At 51.3% G+C, this 21,419-nt stretch overlaps 1 protein-coding gene across 1 annotated transcript in view; it reads right to left on the bottom strand.

The window, feature by feature from the left end:
* Nucleotides 1–20,648, bottom strand: part of UROC1 (urocanate hydratase 1) — a 41,631-nt gene extending 20,983 nt beyond the window's left edge. Inside the window, exons 1-12 of the mRNA XM_059161940.1 lie at nt 20,459–20,648; nt 12,798–12,928; nt 11,602–11,695; nt 10,586–10,645; nt 10,141–10,269; nt 9,950–10,011; nt 5,942–6,008; nt 5,711–5,854; nt 4,089–4,177; nt 1,509–1,571; nt 1,032–1,211; nt 627–724 (exon numbers count right to left, since the gene is read on the bottom strand). Coding sequence (XP_059017923.1) covers nt 627–724; nt 1,032–1,211; nt 1,509–1,571; nt 4,089–4,177; nt 5,711–5,854; nt 5,942–6,008; nt 9,950–10,011; nt 10,141–10,269; nt 10,586–10,645; nt 11,602–11,695; nt 12,798–12,928; nt 20,459–20,584 — 1,243 coding nt within the window. The 5' untranslated portion in view covers nt 20,585–20,648. The remainder of the gene's footprint in view (nt 1–626; nt 725–1,031; nt 1,212–1,508; nt 1,572–4,088; nt 4,178–5,710; nt 5,855–5,941; nt 6,009–9,949; nt 10,012–10,140; nt 10,270–10,585; nt 10,646–11,601; nt 11,696–12,797; nt 12,929–20,458) is intronic.
* Nucleotides 20,649–21,419: the final 771 nt, after the last annotated feature.

The raw sequence follows: 21,419 nt of genomic DNA, 5'->3' as shown, positions 1-21,419 counted from the left end.
GGCTGGGCGGGGGCATGTCCACATTGCCCTCATGTGCCAGGTCCTTCGGTGCCCCCAAAGGCCCACCAGAACTTTTGAACTCCAGGAGGGGGCCTGGTGCAGGGACAGGGCTGGGAGGGCCACCTTCCTCTGTGTAGTTTTGTATCATCTGAACTTTACCTTCCAGCATGAGTCACCTGTTCTACAGAAAAGTTTCCCACGAACATTAGGGAGGGCACATGATGGTACGAGCACGAGGTATTATATAAGACTGATGAATCACTCACCTCTACTTCTGACACTAATAATACACTGTATGTTAATAAATTGAATTTACATTTTTAAAAAATAATTTCCTTCTCAGAAAAGTTAAGCTGTATATTCCCCTCACTGGACCTTATATCCAAGCATCCTACCAACTCTTTGTGGCACCAGATGTTCTTAAGACAAATGGAAAAACTGAGGCCCAGAGGCCAAGGACCTGGTGGGACCAGCTCTTAGAAGGCCCCGGGCAAGGGCACAGTGAAAGCTGCATGCCGTGCCCCTCTTCCCGCCGGGCACCTGCCAGGTCCACTCCTGGCTGGTGAGAAGGGAGAGTGCCCAGTGCCAGGGTCTTGGCCCCTCACCTCGCCTTCATTGTGTCTCACCTGCTCTTTGGGCCTCCAAGAGGAAGGCATTGCCATAGTCCCAAAAGAAGAAGTTCTCCTTGGCCAGTCTGTTGATGGCTGAGACTTGCCTCCTCAGGCTGTAAGAGCCCAGTGGTTCACGGTCAGCCCTGTCTCCCCACCGCCCCAACCGAGAGGTCGCAAGAGCAGGCTGTCTGCGCCTCACCCCTGTCACCCCTCCACCGCACCCCATGGGGCTCAGCCAGCTCTGCTGTTTCCTTCCCTTCGGACAGAGGAGGAAACAGATTCAGAGAGGTTAAAGTTCTAAGGCCACACAATTAATTGGCCCCTGGAGAACCAGGCAGAGGCCTAAGTTAACCAGTCCAAAAGCTCCTGCACCCCTCTCCCCCCACCACACACACCGGAGTAGCCCTGGGACCTCATCACCTTTCCTGGACCAGGCCCTTGAATGCAGCAGGGTCAGAGGCCATGAGGCTCTGGGCCTCTGCGAAGCCCAGCTGCACAGGGTAGTAACCACCATTGAATGGGTTGTGGCAGGATGTCTGGTCTGATCCCAGGTCCACCAAGAGCTCCCCTGTTGTGTCCAATTCGTGGACCAGGCGCTCCCTGGGGAAAACAAGGGGTGATCAATGTGGGACGCATCTGCCCAGGGCAGGGGTAAGCATGCCCTGGGGCCTGAGTTCACAGGCCTGCTGGGAGGAGATTGCCCTCCTCTCTCAAAGGAACATCTGCAGGAAGTCTGCTATGAGCTCAGGCCAGGATCTGAAAACTGGGAGTGGAGCTTAGCTGAGTACATTTTAGAAGCGTTGTGTCCTGGGAGCACATGGCCACCATCAGTACCCTATCTGGAGGGGGAGGTTCACCCAGGGTCCCCCAGCCTGCCAACTCCCATCCCCCACTCACCAAAGATCCACCACATTGCCATGGTAACCAAGACTGAGCACCTCCTTCCTTTTCCTTGCTTCCCTAGAAGGGCACAAGAGCAGAGCAGACGGCCTATCACACCTGCCCGCAGATGTCCACCAACACCAACACCAAGCTGGCAAGAACGCAGAAGAGCCTGGAGGTCACAGAAAGCACTGTGTGTGTCAGCATCCAGCCCAAGGTGCAGCAACCTCTGAGGCGTGTCTTCTGAGGACCCGGAACTGTAACAGCAGACTTGAATGCTCCAGACGAGAGAACGGAGATGACAACAGTGACAAGCCTTCTCCAGGGGATTCACAAAATCAGGGCTTTTGCTGTTAGTGCTCTGTTGGGGATCATTCTAGAACTCATGTAAGGTGATCCTAAAATTGCAGACATCACTAAAGGGGATTCCAGGGGCTCCTGGGTGACTCAGTCTGTTAAGTGTCTGACTATGGATTTTGGCTCAGGTCATGATCTCAGGAACATGAGACTGAGCCCCACAGAGGGGCCCTGCCTTGGGTCCCATGCTCAGTGGGAAGTCTGCTTGAGATTCCTCCCCTCTGCCCCTCCCCACTGCGCTTGCATATGTTCACACTCTCTCTATGTCTCTAAAATAAATAAATTGTAAAAAAAAAAAAAAAAAAAAAAAAAAAGACAGGTGTCTGGGTGGCTCAGTTGACTGATCGTCTGCCTTCAGCTCGGTTTGAGATCTCAGGGTCTTAGGATCGAGCCCCACTTTGGGCTCCATGCTCAGCAGAGAGTCTACTTCTCCCTCTCCCCTTCCCCATCCCTCATGCTCGCTCTCTTTCCCTGTCTCAACTAAATAAATAAAATCTTTTTTTTTTAAATGACTCCAAACGTTATTGGGAGAGATAAAAGGACAAAAAAAGGGGGGAGCAGCATATTTAATAGACAGAAAACCACAGAAGATTTAATACATGAAGCCTCACAGGTAGGAGAAGTGTCAGAAAGCAACAGTAGGTGGGGAGCTTGGGCGCTCACTCAAAGGTGCAGGTTGACTGCACACCGCACTTTGCAGAGAGATGCCAGCGGAACCAACATGCTCCTCGCTCCCAAATGGAAGAAAACGAAGTGGGAAAAGGCATATATTTCCAGAGCAGTTAGGAGCACAGGAGCAGTGACCAGTGGAGAAGGAAGACAGGATCGATCCCAGCAGCAGGACCAGCATGGGGACGAGGTCCCCACTCCCAGAGGCTCATCCACTCCCATCTGTGTCTTCCACAGCTCAGGGAGCAGAAGTATAACCCCTCGGGCTGCTTGTGGCACCCTGTTACATGGCTCTAACCTGATTCTTTTGGGGTGTGCGTGTGTGTGTGTGCACGAGTGCAAGCACATGTATGCAAGTGTGTGAGTATGTTCGGGACGCTCAACAGAATTAACAGGGATAGGAGTCAGATCAGGCCAGACCCATCCATGTCCCACTAGAAGTCTGGAATCTCTCCTATGTTCCTATATTCAATGGAAACTCACCTGAGAGTTTTACACAGGGGTACAATGGGGTCAAAGTAGGATTTTTAAAAGATCCTGGTAATGGGAGTATCTCCCAGTTCAGCATGTGCTTGAACATTTTCCTATAAGCCCCTTTTGAAGAGCCCTGAGCAAATCTAATTGCAGCAGGGCTGGAGAACCGTTGGGCGGTGTGTCCTCCCCAAACAGAGTTCAGTTCTGCAAAGCAAATCAGTTGAGAAGATGCTTCAAAAAACCGGCCCCCAGGGGCACCTGGGTGGCACAGTAGCTGAAATGTCTGACTCTCCATTTTGGCTGGGGTCATGATCTCAGGGTCATGAGACCAACCCTACCAGCTCCATGCTCAGCCAGAAGTCAGCTTGGGATTCACTCTCCCTGTGCCCCTCTCCTGCCCCCTAGTGTTCTCTCTCTCTCTCTCTCTTTCAAACAAACAAAATGACGTTGGATCAGCCGCCCCCAGGGCAGTCCTCCCCCATTCCCACTGAAATACCTTAGAAGACATCACACCAGAGGGAAATGTTGCCAAGCCCCTGTCCTCCACCCAGAGAACCAGAGCATGAGTGAGGAGGAAGACCCACTTACCCCCAACCTGGAGTCATTCTGAGGAACAGTTCCATCTTTCAAAGGCTTATTTTCCTCCAGCAGATTAGATGAGCACCTGCTATGTGCCAGGCTCTCAGCTAGGCACGGAGCCACAACAGTGAGAAATACAAGGCACAGTCTTTGCAAAATGGTGGCTCAACCTCAAGAAACTCATTTAGCAGCGAGTGTCTGACCACCAGGTACTAGAACTTCAAGGGCTTCCTGCACCCCAGCCCTAGTGACCACTGAGATATTCTGATGGAGTTAGAAGGGGAGCCTGGCTGGCTCGATCAGGAGAGCCTGCAGCTCTTGATTTCGGGGTCATGATTCAAACCCCACAGTGGGTCCTGTGATGTTGGTACCGTCCAACTTCTGTGGGGTCCCTTGGTGAGGCACCACCTGTGGCCGAGTGTCAGGCATTTAACAGGCCCATGTAAAGCAGCCCAGCTTCCAGGCCCTTTCTTGGGGTCTCCCCACTTTTCCACACTCATGTGTCAGGCACTGTACCTGAGTCTTTCAATGCAGTGGTCCAAGCTGCTGGTCACTTCCATCAGCCATCCTTGCTCGTGGCGTTTCATGAGGGCGGCTTTATCCACCTGGGACCATGAGATGCAGGGTCCCCAGTTACGGGGCATGTCAGCCTCCACTGGGAAGATGCCATCCCACATGCAGGTCCCCCAATTTTGTAACAGAGCATCAGGGCAGATGCTGTGAGCTGCTTTCCAATGTGCGTTCCCCCTCCTACTCTCCTTATCAACAGAATCCAGATTTTCAAGAGGACACTATGTTCATCCCCAGTCCAAGTGAACCATAACTACTCTGTCCACTGTCTCCAGCCTCCCTTTTAGGTAAAAACTTCCATTTGATACAATACTGATCAATGAAGTAAAAGAAGGGGTTTCTCAAATATTATTTTCCTGCTAAAATAGAGTCAGTAAGGGGTGGCACTTCCTTTCTCCCTCCTTCCTGTCTTAAATGGAGATGAAATGGCTGGGGCTGGGATAGCCATTTTGTAACCACGAGGGAAATCCAAGACAATCTAGAGATGTTGGCTGGACATCACTGAGCTGCTGGACCAATGCCAGCACTGGTGGCTGTGTGAGAAAAACAAAACCTTATTTGTGGAAGCTGCTATAGTTTGATTTTCTGTTACCTAAAGCCAGGTGGGCTCCTAAGAAGTACAAGAATGTATGACACAGGCTTAGTATCAACTAAGTGTAAGTCACAAAGTTGTGTTTCACCAAGGCTTCTCTCTCTCTTTCTCTTTTAGGATTCCTTATTTACTCTTTGGGAATCTTATTACAAATACTTACTGAGTGTTCTCTCTGTGGCAAACACGTTTTGAAGATACAGGGGAAAGTAGATGAGGATGAGGGTTGAGGATGAGGCAAGGGGAAGTCAAGGCTTTTTAAAAACGTAGGCTGTTTTCCTGCAGATTCCAGGGGATGAGCTCTGTGTGAGCTAACGTTAGCTGCTGTAACTTATTTTCTGTGTAGGAGCTGAAGGCAGGCCCCCCAAAATGTGCCACTCTGGCATATTGATTATTTTAAATACAAGTCACTTAAGAGACGCCTGTGCAAGGACACTCAGGCCTTCTTCTGTCCCCTGAAAGCAGGAAATACATCTCCCATGAGAAGGTACGCCCTACCCCAACCAGGTTTGTCTTAAAGCTCCTTGCCTCCTCTCCCTGGCTCCCTTCCTCTCCTTGGCACTCCCAAAGAAAGCCGTGAGAGCCACTGAGCAAACGCCACCTGCAACACTTCTCCTGAAGTCCACACCCCCCCACCCGACTGTGACCTGTCTGAGCTGGAGAGGTCTATGCTCATTTATCCATATTTATTATCCACCGGCCGTGTTCCAGGGATTTGGTGGGATAAGGGAAGTGCCCACAGAAGGCGCAAATGTTGACTGTGGAAGGTGATGGGCACTTAGCAGGCAGCAGGCATAAACTGCCGTTGGAATGCTACCGCCCCCCTCCCCCTCCCCGCCCCAGGGAGTTCTGCATGGTGGAGAGAGAAGAGACAGCTGGGAGTGTGAGTGTGAGTGTCTCTAGACTGAGGGAGGAAGCAGGTGGGCAGAGAGCAGGATTTCTCCTATGTTCCTAGACATACCTCCGCCACTGGGCTCACCTCTGCTATCACACCGATGCACCCCACGATGACTGCGGCTTTGGCTTGTGCACCACTCATTCCGCCCAGCCCAGAAGTGACAAAGACCTTCCCAGTGAGGTCCTTGACACCCAGGTACCGTCGGCCAGCATTCAACACGGTTAGCTGCCAGGAGAAGAGGCAGGCACTCACTGTCCCCTCCAGCACATCAGCCTCCCACCCCCTGCAGCCAGGCATGGCCCTTTTTCTCACCACTGTGCCATGGACAATTCCCTGGGGTCCAATGTAGCAGTAGCTGCCTGCTGTCATCTGGCCGTACCTGCCCACAGAGAAGGCAAGCCTAGGGGTGAGCCCAGAGCAGGCACAGCTTCCACATGTGTTACATAATTTAAATTTCCTTTTTAATTCCCCACAAATACATTAATATATTTTCCTTTTAAAAAGGGAAACAGAGATAAAGCTATAGTCCCCCCAATTCTGGTCCCCTCTGGCCTCCTGGATCTTTTCTAAACAGATTTTTGTTTTATTCAAAACTGTACTGTAATTGGTAAAATCACTTTGGGGACTACAGGACCATATTGATGGAGGCTGAGCGTGACCCAGCACCTCCACTGTGCAGGCTCACGCCCACGTAAAGACAAGCACACCACTGTTCACAGCAACTGTATTTGCAGCAGCCAACCCCATGAAACAGCTGGAATACCCATCACAGAGGACACAGAGGACAGAGAAGCGACTGCAGACTATGAACACAATGAAATGCCATGTGGCAAAGAAAATGACCCATGTCCTCCTGTGTGTCAAGTGGCTCTGTGAAGAAGCCAGACGTGAAGAAGTACATTCTGTGGGATTCCATTCTGTGACCTTCAATGACCTTCCACTGGGGAGTCTACCTGCGGGAGGGCTGGCACTGAGCTGCAGGAGGCAGGGGAGGTGTCTTCAGAGAGGGGCTGGCACAGCTCCGGCGTGTATCCAAACTTACCTGGCCACAAACGTCAGGTGTGTGTGCTGTGCCTCAGTGAGGCAGACTGCCCTGAAGGGCACTCAGCACCGTTTGCTGTACGGTTACTGTCATTAGTAGGGGTGTTATTTATATAAATGGCCTCACTGTGTAGGTAGTGGTACCGTTTCCACAGGGGGCACAACAGCAGTGGAGGCCATCCCACAACGATCCACACAGATCCTGCCCACTCCTATTCATGGCTCCACAGTATGCAATATCAGAAGCCACAGAATGTTTGCCCCTCCGACCTCACTCTGCAAACAACGCACCCCACAGTGGCAGTGAGATGCCTCCTATCCCTCTCCCTGGGCCCGGGGAAGGAAGCAGGAAGAAGTAGTGCTAGGTCGTCAGGTGCAAACATTTCAAATATGAACATACTCTCAAGTGCCAAAGTGACTGTCACCAGCAATGCATGTGCATGTCTGTGTCCATCACTTGATAATCATCAAACTCTTGAATTTTCTGGCAATGCAACAAGGGGAGGACAGCACTTTTCTGTTGCCTGTACCTTCCTCCTCCCTGAGGACCACTGATGAAAGGAGATCCTCCAGGGCTTATGGACGCTTGCTTTACTCCTTCTTCAATTTCAACTCCTTATCTCGTTTCTATCGGGTTCCTGTCCCCCAGCAACTCTCTCCAGCCCCTCCTCTCTGCTGAACCAACAGTGGATCCTGATCCTGCAGATCTGTGTCTGATGCTGCGTCTATCCCATAATTTGGATAAGGCACCAGACCACGTGGAACCTCTGCATCTTCTAAAAAAGGGGGAGGCATTATCCTTGCATTGGAATGTTGTCTATTAAACAACATAAAAAATAGTGCTAAGATGATAAATACTTTCCCAGGGAAAAGGGTGAAACCATCGCACGTCCACAAGGCTGCATGGTCCCCTAACGTCTGCCAGAAGGAGGGCTCCCTAGTGGGCCCACAAACATCAAGCAGAGTGCTCGGGGAGCTCCCTTTGCACTATGCGGAAAACAGTGTCCCTTCTATCCTTTCATGAAATCTCACGAGACTCTTTGAGGAGGAGCTATTAAATTCTCTCTTTAGAGACAGGATCCAAGTTCCAAGGTTACATAGGGATATGCACCAGAGCTGGGAAATGATTTTAAATCCTTCTGATTTGGTCCTTTGTGCTCAAGTTATCCACTGCATGTTGCTCCCAAAATAGCTCTTGGAGGTAAGACTGTCCACAGTTCCAAGTCCACTGCACTTGGAACTTTGACCCCAGCTGCTGAGATGTAGTCCTCCTGGCCACCCCCAGCCTTGCTGGATGGACCTCAACCTGCCCACAATCTGAGACTGCCTGTTTTTCCACATCCTCCCTGGGACTCGTAGCTATCTGTAGCTTTGTGTTTGTCTGACTGGAAGCTCTCAGATCCTGGATAGGAGTAAACCTCTTCCACCCATGGGCATTTTGCATCCATTTAGTCAGTTGCCCATGGCACCTGGGTCAACCCTCAGGTGTGGCAGATGGGTCTGACTCTGCAGTTCCACTCTCTTGAAACTTCCGTCCTCAACCTACAAATCAGAAGCACACTCACTTGTCCAACGTCACACTTAGGAGGCACCGGATCCAAGAGGCAGATCCTGGGTGGAACCTCTGACCCCACAGCTGCTTCCACAGGCACAGAAGAGGCTGCCGGGCCTCAGAGGAAATAACAGTAATGGTAACTACTTATGACCAACCAGAAAAAGAATTGAGTTTCTGAGCCTCAGTTTCTTCCTCCACAAAATGGGCTGAGAAGGGCACCTAGTGCTGAGTCTTGGGTAAAGGACCGAATGTGAAGATATCTACAAATCTTGGTGACTATTATGATGATTATATTATAAAATATTAGCCTGAGGCCTGGGTAATTGGCTCTGAATAGGACAGACCTGATCACACTTGGTCACTGGCGAGATTCCTCGATCCCCCAAACTCAGGACTGACTCCTGAACTCAGGAAATGCCTAGAGGGTCCTGCCTGTCAATTTCCTCTTCTAGAAACTAAGGAAGAAACTGCTGGAATGGGAGAAGAAACATTTGAACCCCTGTGCCTGACAGTTACCTCAGCCTCATTTCAATATTAAAATCCCGCTAGGAACATTCATCCCAAGTCCTACTAAAAGGGACCTGCTTGCCCCCACTGGGAGAGTGCCTTTGGACGTTATTCCCTGTGATGTCCCCATTTGTACGAATAAAGTGACCTTGTGAGGCAACACTGCTTGGTGTGGCCTCTGTCCATAGCTCACTGAGGAGGGGATCCACTTCGTTGGTCCCGGTAATGGTTTTACATGGTTAGTCTAGAGCAACACTTCCAGAGATCCACAAAAATATGCAGATCAGAACATTCACTGTAGCATTCTTTATAAGCCCAAAGAACTCGAAACAACACAAATCAGAGGGAAAGGGGGTAAAATAAATCATGCTACAGTTGAACAATGCAGGTAAAATAAGGATCACTTAGACATAGTCCCTGAAAGAAAACAATATTGTCAGAGGTAGAAGGGCTAGTGCAGAGGGCCTGTAAGGGTCTACCTACATCTGTAACCACCTGCGTAAGAAGTGTTTGGAAAGACACAGACTTGACTCCCCCGAAATGGGGAGTACAGGATGGGAGAGGGATTTCCCTTCCACTGTAGCTCTTTTTATATTGTTTGAAGGGAAAATCTGTAATTCAGAACCTGCATTAATTTTATGACAAATGAAATGGTTGTACTTTGTATCTTGGGGTCAGGGTTGGAATGTGCACACCTTGGTCAATCTTATCAAATGGCACACTAGGTTGTGTGCATTTCATGTAAATTTCACTTTAAAAGAAAAAAAAACTGTAAACCAATATTGAATTCCAGGACATCATATCAGCTTACTTTCAGAAGCATCAAAAACCAAGCTGATCAGATGGATGGATAGAAGGACGATGGATAGATAGAAAGGGGATACAGACATCAGTAGTGTGTTAAACACAGAATCTCAGTGTTCACTGTTAATTCTTACAATGTTTTGTCTATTTGAAATTGTCCATAACATAACAACAGGATCCAAATTGTTCCCTTGCTCATAAATGTATGAAAATTGTAGTATGCATATCCACAAACACTCCTAGGGAATATGTCAACATGAAATCGTGCTTTGGTACTGCCATTGTGACTGTTTTTCAAATTGTTTTTAATATTGCTATATAGTTTTATAATAAAGCATGGCTGAAAAAAAACATAAAGCATGGTTGAGGTAGAAACACCTTAATAAAAACTGTAACAGTGAGCTGGGGCTTACATTGTGACTCCCATGGCAAAGAGCTTCTCGTATTCTGTCCTGGAGGAGTAGTTGGGAATGACCTGGAAAAGAGGAATGGGAGCCAAGGGCTGGGGGCGGCACAGAGGAAACAATGGGGAGGCAGGTGTTGGGGGCACCCAGGTCTCCCGCTGCCCCAAGGCATGACCATGCCCAGCTGCCCCAGGACCCACCATCCCATTAGTGATGACCAGCCTGGGGGCCCAGGGGGTGCTGGGGAAGAGACCCAGTGGGTGTCCACTATACATGACCAGGGTCTGCTCCTCCGTCATCTGCGACAAGTAGGACATCGTCAGCCAAAACTGCAGGGAAGAAGAAAGCATGGAGGGATCTGTAAGGTGAGAGGGCACACCGCCTCCCAAGTTACCACCCAGGCCCAGAGAGCTCACACAGCCCCAGGAGTCCTGCCAGTGCCCCATCCCCCAGGCCTTCATTACTCTCCAATGGTTCCGGGTGCCTCCAGTAATGCCTGGAACCTTCAGTACACTGAGTATCTCCAGTGTTGGCATCTCAGGCATCAGGGTAGCAGAGACCTGAGTCCTGATTCCTGAGCCCTGGGTTGTAAGCTCCTAGAGGCCAGAAGACACGGTGGGGGGAAAGCCATACAGTCCAGTGTACCTGAGCCCAGTTGCTGAACACCTGTCCATTTCCTCCATAGGTCACGAGCTCCTGGGGAAACTGGAGAAGACATGATGTCATCTGAGATGGGGGGCTGGGAGGTCCCCCACCTCTCTGCTGTGCTCAACGGGGCAAGGTGGCTAATGGCCCTTGAAGAAGGAGTGTTAAGGACAAAGGGAGAAGGCAGAAAGGACAAGGCCCAAGGACCGCAACCTCTGCGAGAACATTGGCCCACCTGTGACTGGGTACGATCTCAGTGTGAGGAGAAGGTCAGACCTGAATCTGGGATCCCTCTGGGAACTCAGCCCCGGGTTAATGTCAAGGGTCCGTCTGTGACCAGGTTCTGAGGCCAGGGCCAGGATTGAGGAAGCTCTTGCCTCAAGTGGAATATTTAAATTCTAGGACCATCTTGCCATCAAGTTTAATACCTGGACACTCACCCCTGAAAAGGCTATCCTTTCTCAAATATGGGTGTCTGAGGTACAGACTGGCCCCCAAGGACGCCTGCCATACACACGTGACCAGACTTGGCCACCCATGTGTGGCTATCGCACACTTGAACCGTAGCTCATCTGACATGCTCTGAATGTAAAATATACCCAACTTCAGAGACTTAGTAGAAAAAAAGGTTGTAAAACATTTCAATAATGTGTATGCTACAGGTTAAAATGATAGTATTTATAATACATTGGGATAAACAAAATACAATAGTAAATCTTTTTTTTTTTACTTTTTTTTTACTTTTTCATGTGGCTTTTAGAGAATTTAAAGTGACACGTGGGTCTATTATGCCGATACTGATGCCCTGGTGTTGGTGCTGCATGGCAGTTACCGAAGTTACAGGCTCTGGGAGAAGCTGGGAGCAGGTTCTGCGGTATCCTCTGCATTGTCTTTACAATCTCTTATGAATCTATCCTTATTTCTAAATAAAAGCTTAAAAGCATTATATGTATGTCTTGAGTTCCATTTCTGCCGAGCGGTGCTCCTCCCATGCCTCAGTTTCCCCCAGTTGTTACCTGGGCCACAGCAGGGTCCAGGTTGTTCATGACCATGTGCATGATGGCCGCAGCAGCTCTCGTCCGACAGGGGTACTGCTCGATGGGGTAGGCCCTGCAAGGGGAGTCCAGCCACCAGGTGTGATGATGGGAGGGCCCAGGCTGCCTGCCTGCTAAAGCTCAGGCCCACACGGGCCACAGCCCAGCACCTGGCCACGCAGGTGTGGGCAGCAAGATGGCATCCTGCAGAAGTCGCCCGGGACTTGCCCGCAGAAGGTGGTTCCAAACCACCCAGGCCAGCCCACTCTGGTTCTCACTTTATGCTTTGCACACCTGCCCTTCCAAGCACAGGGAGTTAGGCCCCTGCCCACCTGGACCTCCCTTCCTCCCCACTTGACGAGGTCCAAGTGGCAGAAAATGGATTTCGAGCAAAGCTGATGTCTGCTTTCCAGAAGCCTCTAATCCAGGTGGACTTCATGCGTCCCAGCTTTCCTTCATGCCACCAGTGCTCCTGGGCATCAATTCCAGAGTGGATGCCAGGCTGACAGGCCCTGACAGGAATGAGGGGATGTGGTTCCTACTTTATGGGCATTCCCTGGGGGCAGTTCCACACAGATCTGGCATATCCAAGAACAATGACGCTCAGAGTGTGAGCCCTGAGTGAGGGCAGCCTTGTCTGGGAACCATGGGAATGGCAGCTCCTCCTGCCCCGATCCCCCAGAACTGCCAAATCCACAATGTGGGGTGAAGCCCAGCCACCCACATTTTCTTACAAGGCCTCCAGTGCCGTGCACTGCTCAGCCTGAGACCGCTGGTGGGAACCAAAGCTGTTTGAAGACACTGACAGAGGCGCCCCTCTAAAGCTCTCCTCATCTCGAGGCAGGAAAAGACATGAGGTTAAGAGAAGGGATTTCGTATACAACCGGGCTCCAGAATTGCTCAGAATTGACTCCCCTGGATGGCAGGCCAGAGACACCTGTCTGAAAAGGATTCCCTCATCTTTTGGCCAGGTTCAAGGCTACAGACTCTACACAGACCACAATACAGCCACCATCCCCCCTCTCTGTGGGAGGGCTGTTGGCTCAGCCTACCATGGCTGTGTGCCTCCTAGTGTGGACAGCCTGGATTCCCCCAACCTGCTGACCTCCAGCGCAGTGCCTCCCACACACTTCCTGCTCTGGGCCCCCTTGGAAGCTGCACCCGTCTCCAGCACTGACCTCATTTTCATGGTAGGGCAGAACCGGTACATGTAAATATGCCCATACAGTCGCAGCTCCTGGGCAAACTCAGGGGCCAGTAGCTCCTGGACATCCGGGGGGAAGTAGCGCAGGGCATTCCTCAGCGCCAGCTGGGGGAAGAAAAAGAGGAGAGGCAGCAGGGGGCAGGGGAGCTCCCGGCCAAGCGCTGTGAGGCCATCCTCCTTCCCTACTTGATTCACCTCTGTTCCACTCAGAAACCTGTGGCCCCACCCAGAGATCACCTAGTTCTCACTCCAAGCCCATCTACTATGTCACATCCTACAAGAAGCCTTCTCTGATTGTCATACCCTCTTCACGTAGACAGACCTCTAGACCCTCCCTTTGTTCATCCCAGTCAAGGAGCTGAGAGGGGTCTGTCCTGAGGCTTGCAGTGGGAGATGGGGACTCAAGGGTGGGGAAAGCAGATCTGCTTGGAGCCCACAGGCATCTTGTGCATTTGTAGGGAAGCAACACTCCACCAGCGGCCAGCTTGGCAACCAGACTCAGATGATGCACAACTGCATAGTGACTGCTCTGGAAATGAGATCACCCCAGATGCCAGCAGGCCTAGGGCAGAGCCTGGAGCCAGAGACAGCAGACCAAGAGAAAGAAGAAACCTTCCCAAGGTTTCTCATCCACCCCAAATCCCAAGCCATCTTGTCACTCCTCCAGACATCCCTCATGATCCTGGTCTGGCCACAGGGCCTTGGTACTTAGACTTCCCTCTGCCTAAACCCTCTCTGCCCCCTGCCTTCTCTTGGAGGGTCTCTACCTTCACTCGGGCCTCAGTCCAGGTGCCCCCTCCTCAGTGGCCTGCCCTGGACTCCCCCTCTTGACTCCCAGCCACTCCACCTGCCTCTGTCTCCGTCCCAAGCTTTTCACTGTTGGATGTTCTAGGGCTTGCTTGTTTTATTGCTTAAAATCTGTCTAAGCTCAAGGAGGCCAGAATCCTGGCAGACCCCTTCATAGCACTCCTCCTTCCAACACCTGGACTAGCTCCTGGAGGCAGGCAAAGTGGGAGACGGGACCACGGTGACAGCCTGGTGTCTGGGTGGACATTGAGGCCATTTCTTCAACCAGCTGAATCTGGGGCACAAACTGCTTTGGGGGTGGGAGAGTAGGAGGTGAGTGTGCTGAATTTATTCCCTCATTCACGCAGTGCAGATCTGCTGAGGGAAGAGATGGCATGATACTTGAGGAAGATAGGTGGGCTTTGGACACGGGGAGGCAGGAGGTGACGAGAGAAGATGCTAGGGCCCATGACTGGGTACACAGCATTTGGCCTGGTGGGACAGAAGTGCCACTAGGGAGATGACGCTGGACACCCAGCTGGGTGCCACCAGGGAGATGACGCTGGACACCCAGCTGGGAGCACAGGTACCTGGGGCAGAGGGCTAGGGGCAGGACCACCTGTCCGATGCACCCAGAGGTCAAAGGCTGCATGGGTAAGATACACCCAGGCCTGAACAGCGGCTAGGAATATGCTACGGCAGGAGGGCCTCTAACTTCAGCAGATGTCGGAATCACCCTAGTGGTCTGGTATAGCCTCTGACCTGTGTCCCTGACCAGTCCCCAGGTGCTTCTGCCGCTGGCCCGGGGACCCCATTTTGGGAACCACTACAGGACAGCGACGAGGATGAACCTTCCACAGTGACACACAGTAGCCAGGTGGCTTCTCCCAACCTGCTGTTGAGTGAAAGACTTAAGGGACAGCTGCGTAACTCTGTTGACAGGCCATTCAAGAGCAGCTGTGACCACGCCACACATTAGAAGTCAGGATAGCGGTCCCCCTTCAAAGCCCGGGTCTGTCCCCTCTCCCTGTGTGCCTGTGACATTCGTGTCTGTGCACAGGTGGTTTCGGCTGCTTTCTGTGCGGGCTATACCTCAACACAAAGATGGTTGTTGTTTTCTAGCTGGTGTAGAGCTTTTCTCATAAGAGCATGCCAAGCGAAACTGAGCATTTAAAGAAAAGTTTCTAAAGCAATACCTAACACACACACACACACACACACACACACACATCTACACAAGACTTGACCTCACTACAAAGCCCCTGATAGAGTTATCTAATACACATGCAGTAAGTATTTCTTCAGTGAAAAAGCGTACAAAGAAAGCAGCAGCTCTGTTTGCTGGCCTGGATTCAATATTCCAAGCCTCTGACTGGGAGCAGCTTTCAGTGTCAAGATGAGAAAATGGTATTTAGACATGTTGTGTCTGCCCAAGATCCCACCACTGGCCTGAGGACCCTGGGAATAAAAGTCTTAAAAACACACACACACACACACACACACACACACACAATTTCAGAGGTGGATTATCATTGATGAAATTATGGTCCGCTAATTATATAATGCATGTTCTAAGTGGGCTCTCTTTTTTTTTTTTAAGATTTTATTTATTTATTTGACAGAGAGACAGTGACAGATGGAACACAAACAGGGAGGAGAGGGAGAACATCCTCCCTTGCTGAGGAGGGAGCCCGATGTGGGGCTTGTTCCGAGGACTTGGGGATCATGACCTGAGCCGAAGGCTGACACTTAATGACTGTGCAACCCAGGCACCTCTCTAAGTGGGTTCTTACTGACGAAATCAAATGTATTTAAGACACAAAAATTGGCAAGAATATTCTAGACAACTCCCACTCCCACCTGACCTTAATAGGCCTAAAACTCTAACAGAACAGTGGCCTGTTCCCTTAGGGAAAGAGGATGAATTCATAAAATGTTCTGGGTTCAGCCATCAGGTTGGAGAATTCAGGATGCCTGATGGTGTGGTGGGCAGGTAATGGCCCCCAATGATGTCTGCATTCCACTCCCTGAAGCCCATGAATATGTTAAATTGTGAGGCGAAAGAGGTGGATTTTTGCAGATGTGATTAAGGATTTGAGGATGAGAGACTGTCCTGCATTACCCAGATCAGCCCTATATATTCACCAGGGTCCTCGTAAGAGGGAAGCAGGAGGGTCTGAGTCAGAGAGAGAGATTTGAATTTGTCTAGGCAGCTGGCTTTGAAGATGGAAGACAGGACAGGACAACCAAAACCTGCAGACAGCCTCTAGAAGCTACAAAAGGCAAGGAAAGAAATCGGCCCCCACCCCCTGCAGAAGAAATGCAGCCCTGCTGCTTATTTTTAACTTAACATTTTACAATATAATTAATGTTACTGAAAATATATTATGAACTTTTGAGACATGTGAACATAAACCAGGACAATCTCATATGTAATATTTGCACCCCCAAAAATGGGAATCACCAGACTCAATCAGAGAGCAAAAGTACAAGCATGATTTCAATATCCTTGCATACACATCAGTGTTGCTTGCTCGTGGCCCAAGGGAACCCATTTTAGATTTCTGACACTCACAATTGTAAGAGAATACATTTGTGCTGTTTTAAAGGCACTTCTTTCATGGAGATTTATCCCAGCAGCCCTAGGAAAGTAATAGACAGTGACAGAATCCTGTCTTGGGAACAGTGTTACTTCTGCCAGAAGCAAATCCTTCCTGCGTGGTGGCTGATCACCTAAAAGGATACCAGTGTGTGACTTTGTTTAGCTCACAGAAGAGAGTGTGTGGCATGGCCCTGTTTGAATCACCCCAGTCCTGACACCCACTCTTGCTCAGGCTTCATTAGGTGCGCTCTGGCCCGAACTGCAGCTGGCCTCCTGGGTCTAAACTGTGGCTCAGGTGCTTGTAGCTGGGAACGGGGCAGCCTCTGCAGAGGCTGAGGCTACAGGGCTCTGGCTCTTCCAATCTCAGTGTATCCCAGAGCGGGGGGCTATGTGGCACATGCATGCTTCACCTCCCTTCTCCTCTTCTGGAAAATGAGCACAGGAACAGCACACACATCATAGGGCCATCTTGGCGACTAACTGAAGAGGGTCTGGCACATATATGTACCGTGGGAATGCCAGCCATCAAAATAATCATCTCCCACACTCATGGCCTTCCATGCTGCTGACTTCTTCTTCTAGTTGGGTCTCCTGCCCACCCTGCCCTTCTAGGGAATTTGGAGAAACCCTTATACTCTTCACAGAGAGTATTGTGAAGCAGCAGTTCATGCCCCTACTCAGAAACCCTCAGGAGCTACCCATTTCTCATCTGACACAGTCAACACTGCTCTTGGCTTTCAGAGTCCTCAGTAATTTGGTTGGGCCTGACTCTCCAAGCTCCACAGCCAGCTTGGAACTCCACAGGGCTTCCTTCACCCCCACAATACTTTGGACAGGCCCATCTCTGCATTTTTCACTCTCTGCCCCACTCTGTCTCCAAATGGCCTTCCTTCTTGGATTTCCCAGCCTAAGAACCCTGCCCATGTTGCCAAGACCACCTCCTCCAAGAGGCCCTCCTAGGTTTCTCCTGCCCACTAAACTCTTATAGGATTTGGTTGGGGTGCTTAGTGTAGACTCTTGCCTGTTCATTCAACAAACAGGTACTGGTGTCGCTGAAGCCCCAGGAATGAACCCAACAGAGCCCCGCTCTTAAGAAGCTTGAGATAGTGTGTTATTAGTGATGGGGACAAGGACACAGGTGAGAGGTCTTCAGGTCTTGGTATCTGATGCCCAGAACGGCCCCTGCGGGTGGGGCAGGATTTGGAGAAAAGGTCACTAAGAGTAACTGGGTATGGCACCAGGGGGTGCTAAAGATATTTCTAGAACTGCTGCTCCTGTTCTATGATGAAAATTTCCCTCTGCACCACAGAAGCTGTCCTGTGTTTGTGCTGAGAATACACTGACTAAAATTACAGCCAGACCATACTCTATATTTAAACAGAGAAATCTCCTTAAAGCAGACCAAAGAGGGAAGGGCACCCTAGTAACGAAATACTGTGCACCAGTTACAAGAACAGAACAACTCTAAACTCACCAATAACGAACACCTTAAAAAACGGATGAATATAGAATGTGTCTATATTCTTTTTTTTTTAGAGAATCTTTTTTTTTTTAAATTTTTACTTATTTATTTGACACAGAGAGAGAGAGATCACAAGCAGGCAGAGAGATAGGCAGAGAGAGAGGGGGAAGCAAGCTCCCCGCCGAGCAGAGAGCCCGATGTGGGGCTCGATCCCAGGACCCTGAGACCATGACCTGAGCTGAAGGCAGAGGCTTAACCCATTGAGCCACCCAGGTGCCCCTAGAATGTGTCTTTATTCTTAAGAAGGACACACACACACACACACACACACACACATTTTGTAAGTACATGGAATGCGTGCGGAAGGGTACGCCCAAAAAGCGGCCATGGTGACTCAGGCAGAGAAATGGGGAACTTTCACAATTATAATACTTGACATCCTTGTCTTATAAAATTACCTGGAAAGTTTACACCAAAAATCAAAGAGACATGTTTAAATTTTAAAAAGAATTGAAAACAAGCTGAGGGAAAGCATAAAATGAGCTAGTGATAAAGTCACTGTGTTTGGGACTGCCTAGGAGAAGCTTCTCGTGTTTCTCATACATTTTCTCACACAGGACGCTTCAGGGACTGATTTGAGGGGTTTCCCCATATGACCAATTCTCCCCACCAGCTGGGGGGCCTACGATTCAGTTTGGTCCCGACACCATCTACCAGGAGCCTGCTCACCCTCAGAGCTATCACACAGAGTCCCAAAGACTGCCCCTCCCATTTCAGATGCCTGGTCACACATCCCATACTTGCACCTTCCCACCAACCAGCTACATAGCGGGCCTCCCACAACCTCCTCCCTTGGGCTCCTAATTTGCTAGAGAGCACACAAAACTCAGAGAAACAGGTCTACTGGCTTATTATATAACAAAGCTTACCAGAAAGGATACCGATGAACAACCAGGTGAAGAGGTACACAAGGCAAGGTCTGGGGAAGGGGCGTGGGGCCTCCATGCCCTTTTGGGGTACCACACCTGCCCCAGCACTTCAGCATGTTCAGCAGCCCAGCTCTCTGAACACTGTGGTTAAGCGATTTTTGTGGAGGCTTCATTCAGCATATAGCATGATGGATTATTAACTCCATTTCCTGTCCCCTTCCCCATCCAGAGAATGGGGGGTACAGCCCAAGGTTCCGTTTCTAATCATGGAATGGTCTTTTGGGTGATGGTTCTCCATTCAGGAACCCACCCACAGTGGCTTCCTTAGAACAAAAGAGGCTCCTATCATCCAGGAAATTCCAAAGAATTTAGGAGCTTTGTCAGGAGCTGGGGTCAAAGACCAAGTACTAGCAGGAAGGGGGGCAGGGCCGAGGTCAACATACATCTTTCTTACTGTCTAACAGGCCCCCGCTGAAGGCTGGCTGACCCTGACATCCCAGGGAAGGTTAAAGGGCTGCAACAGCACAAACTCCCAGACCTGCCAGTAGCCCCTACTCCAGGGGTTTTGTTTCTGTACTTCAAGCAAATGGCGACATACCCAGGGCAAAGCGGAGGTGACCCAGCTCCTCAGCTCCTGAGTGCCCTCCTCCCAGCACAAGAGGCCATCACACAACCTGAAAAATATCGCCTGAGATGGGCAGGTGGCAGAGCCATTCGGGCCTTCAAGGTCAAAAGTCAAGGCCTTGGCGCCCAGCGGGGAGGACAGAGGGGGAGGAAGCTTTAACGACTATCTCCACGAGTTGAGCTGGCCAGATGAGCACCGCCCCGCCCCCAGCAACACCCCTCAGCCCCAGCACTCTGCCGCACCCTTCCCCTGCCTCCGCTCCGCCCAGCCCCGCCCCAGCGCCCCGCCCCCAGCAACACCCCTCACCCCCAGCATCTCGCGCCCACCCTTCTCCTGCTTCGCTCTGCCCAGCCTCGCCCCCACCCCGCCCCAGCGCCCCCAAGTCCTCCCACCGCCCCGCCCCCATGTTGTGAGCCCCGAAGGGCGGAAAGTTTGGGGGGCAGCCGCTGAAGCGCCTCAGTCTTTCTGTGGGGTGGGGTTGTGTGACTCCTTTTTTAATGTTCGTGCTTACGTATATTTTCTAGTAATGCTGAACAAAGAAAAAGGAGAATACTATTGGTGTAACCGAGCCACCTACTTCATTTCGTCGGGCCTCCCTACCGCGTGGTGTAATTATTTGCCCCCAGCTTACGAGGGAGACAGGTGTACTCCCAGATGGTCAGACCTGCCGGGGGGGCTGGTCGGAGCGCCCCCAGTCCCGGGCCGTCTCCGGCCAGGCCAGGCTCTCGGGGCTGCGGGCGATGGTGGAGACCCCTGGCCTCCGCCCTGTTCTCACCAGCACCATCGCACCCCCAATGGGGTTCTAGCCTTGCGGCAGCAAACTCATTGCAAAATTTGGGGGCAGGCGGAAATTAGAGCTGACTTCCTAGACCCTCAAAGCCATGTGCGTGTCTGGGGCAGGAGGGTACACGCTGCTGTGCTTTTGGGGTACTTTGCCCCAGCTTCACTCCTCTGACTGGAGGCAGCCACAGTGTCCCACCCTGTTCCTGGCTGGATGACCTTGAGCCACGGGATCCCCATCAATCACAGGTAGTTGGGGAGAAAATGAGGAAAGGGGTGGGTGGAGTGGCCGTCGACCTCCCCTCAGGAGGCTCTGGCCAGCAGGGATGGGAGGTTGAGTTGAGAAGCTGCAGCTCCCGCAGAGACAGCAGAAATAGGAAGTGTCCATCCGGACCATCCATATGGCACCAGAGGGCAAAAGGCCTGGTGGGAATGGGAACCGACTTCTTACCTGCTCCTCCAAGGGGCTGAGGCCAGGGGTCCTGACCGGTGCGTGGGACACCCCAGCCCAGCGGCCCCGGTTCTCCGGGAGGGGCCGCAGCGGCAGGCCGGAGCATAGTGTCTGGAGGCTGGACATGTCTGGCTGAGGCTGAGATGGAGGCCGGCTCTGTGGGAAGTCAGGCAGAGACCGCACAGTCACGGTCCAGCGGGCGGGGACCTTCCGCTCCACAGCCACCTCCTCCAGCGCCTCATTGGGCCCAGGTCCTACAGAAGGAGCCATGATTAGGTCATTGGGTCGTTGGCCCCTAGCCTGGCTGCCTGAAGTATTGACCTGAGGCGGGGGCAGTGTTCTGGGGAGAGGCAGGCTTCATACCGGGGAGACAGCTGTTCAGGGGTCTATTTGTCCTGTTAGTGGGGTGTTGGCCTCAAGCGGCTGTTTTCTAGGACCCAGCTTTGGAGAGCTGGTGGGCTCTAATGTGGGGGTTTGCTTTGGCAGTCTTACCCACACAGGTGATGCTGGGTTGGTATCTCGATGATGGGGAGGCATGTGATCCTGAAGCTGCACAGAACGCATGGTCTGTGCAAAAGGCAGGCAGTGCCCCACCCCCAGCAGCAGGTATACTCTTCTGGACTCCCAGTGAGGTACATGCTGCTTCATCCCCCACCCAAAGCTCTCTGTGAGGGGCCCAACTGGAGATGGCTCTTATCCTTGATTTCATTAACAACCTTGCAGGAAAGTGCTCCTAATCAGTAGTGTGCTGCAGATGGGGAAACTGAGGCCCGGGTCCCACTCAGACAGCCAGGAAGTGACCGCACTAGAATCCTAGCGGTCCCGGGAGAGCAACACATTTGGGTGTTAATCTAGCTCAGCTCCTGACCGGCCCTGTGGCCTTGGGCCTTGTCCCTGTCTACACAAGTGGGTGGTAATTTACCACTCAGGCTGTGGGAGGCACAAACAAGTTGTGTAAGCA

Source organism: Mustela lutreola, chromosome 2 (assembly GCF_030435805.1).
Source record: "Mustela lutreola isolate mMusLut2 chromosome 2, mMusLut2.pri, whole genome shotgun sequence".
Classification (NCBI taxonomy): domain Eukaryota; kingdom Metazoa; phylum Chordata; class Mammalia; order Carnivora; family Mustelidae; genus Mustela; species Mustela lutreola.
Note: the sequence above shows the minus strand (reverse complement) of the source record. Positions and strands in the feature narration are given on the sequence as shown.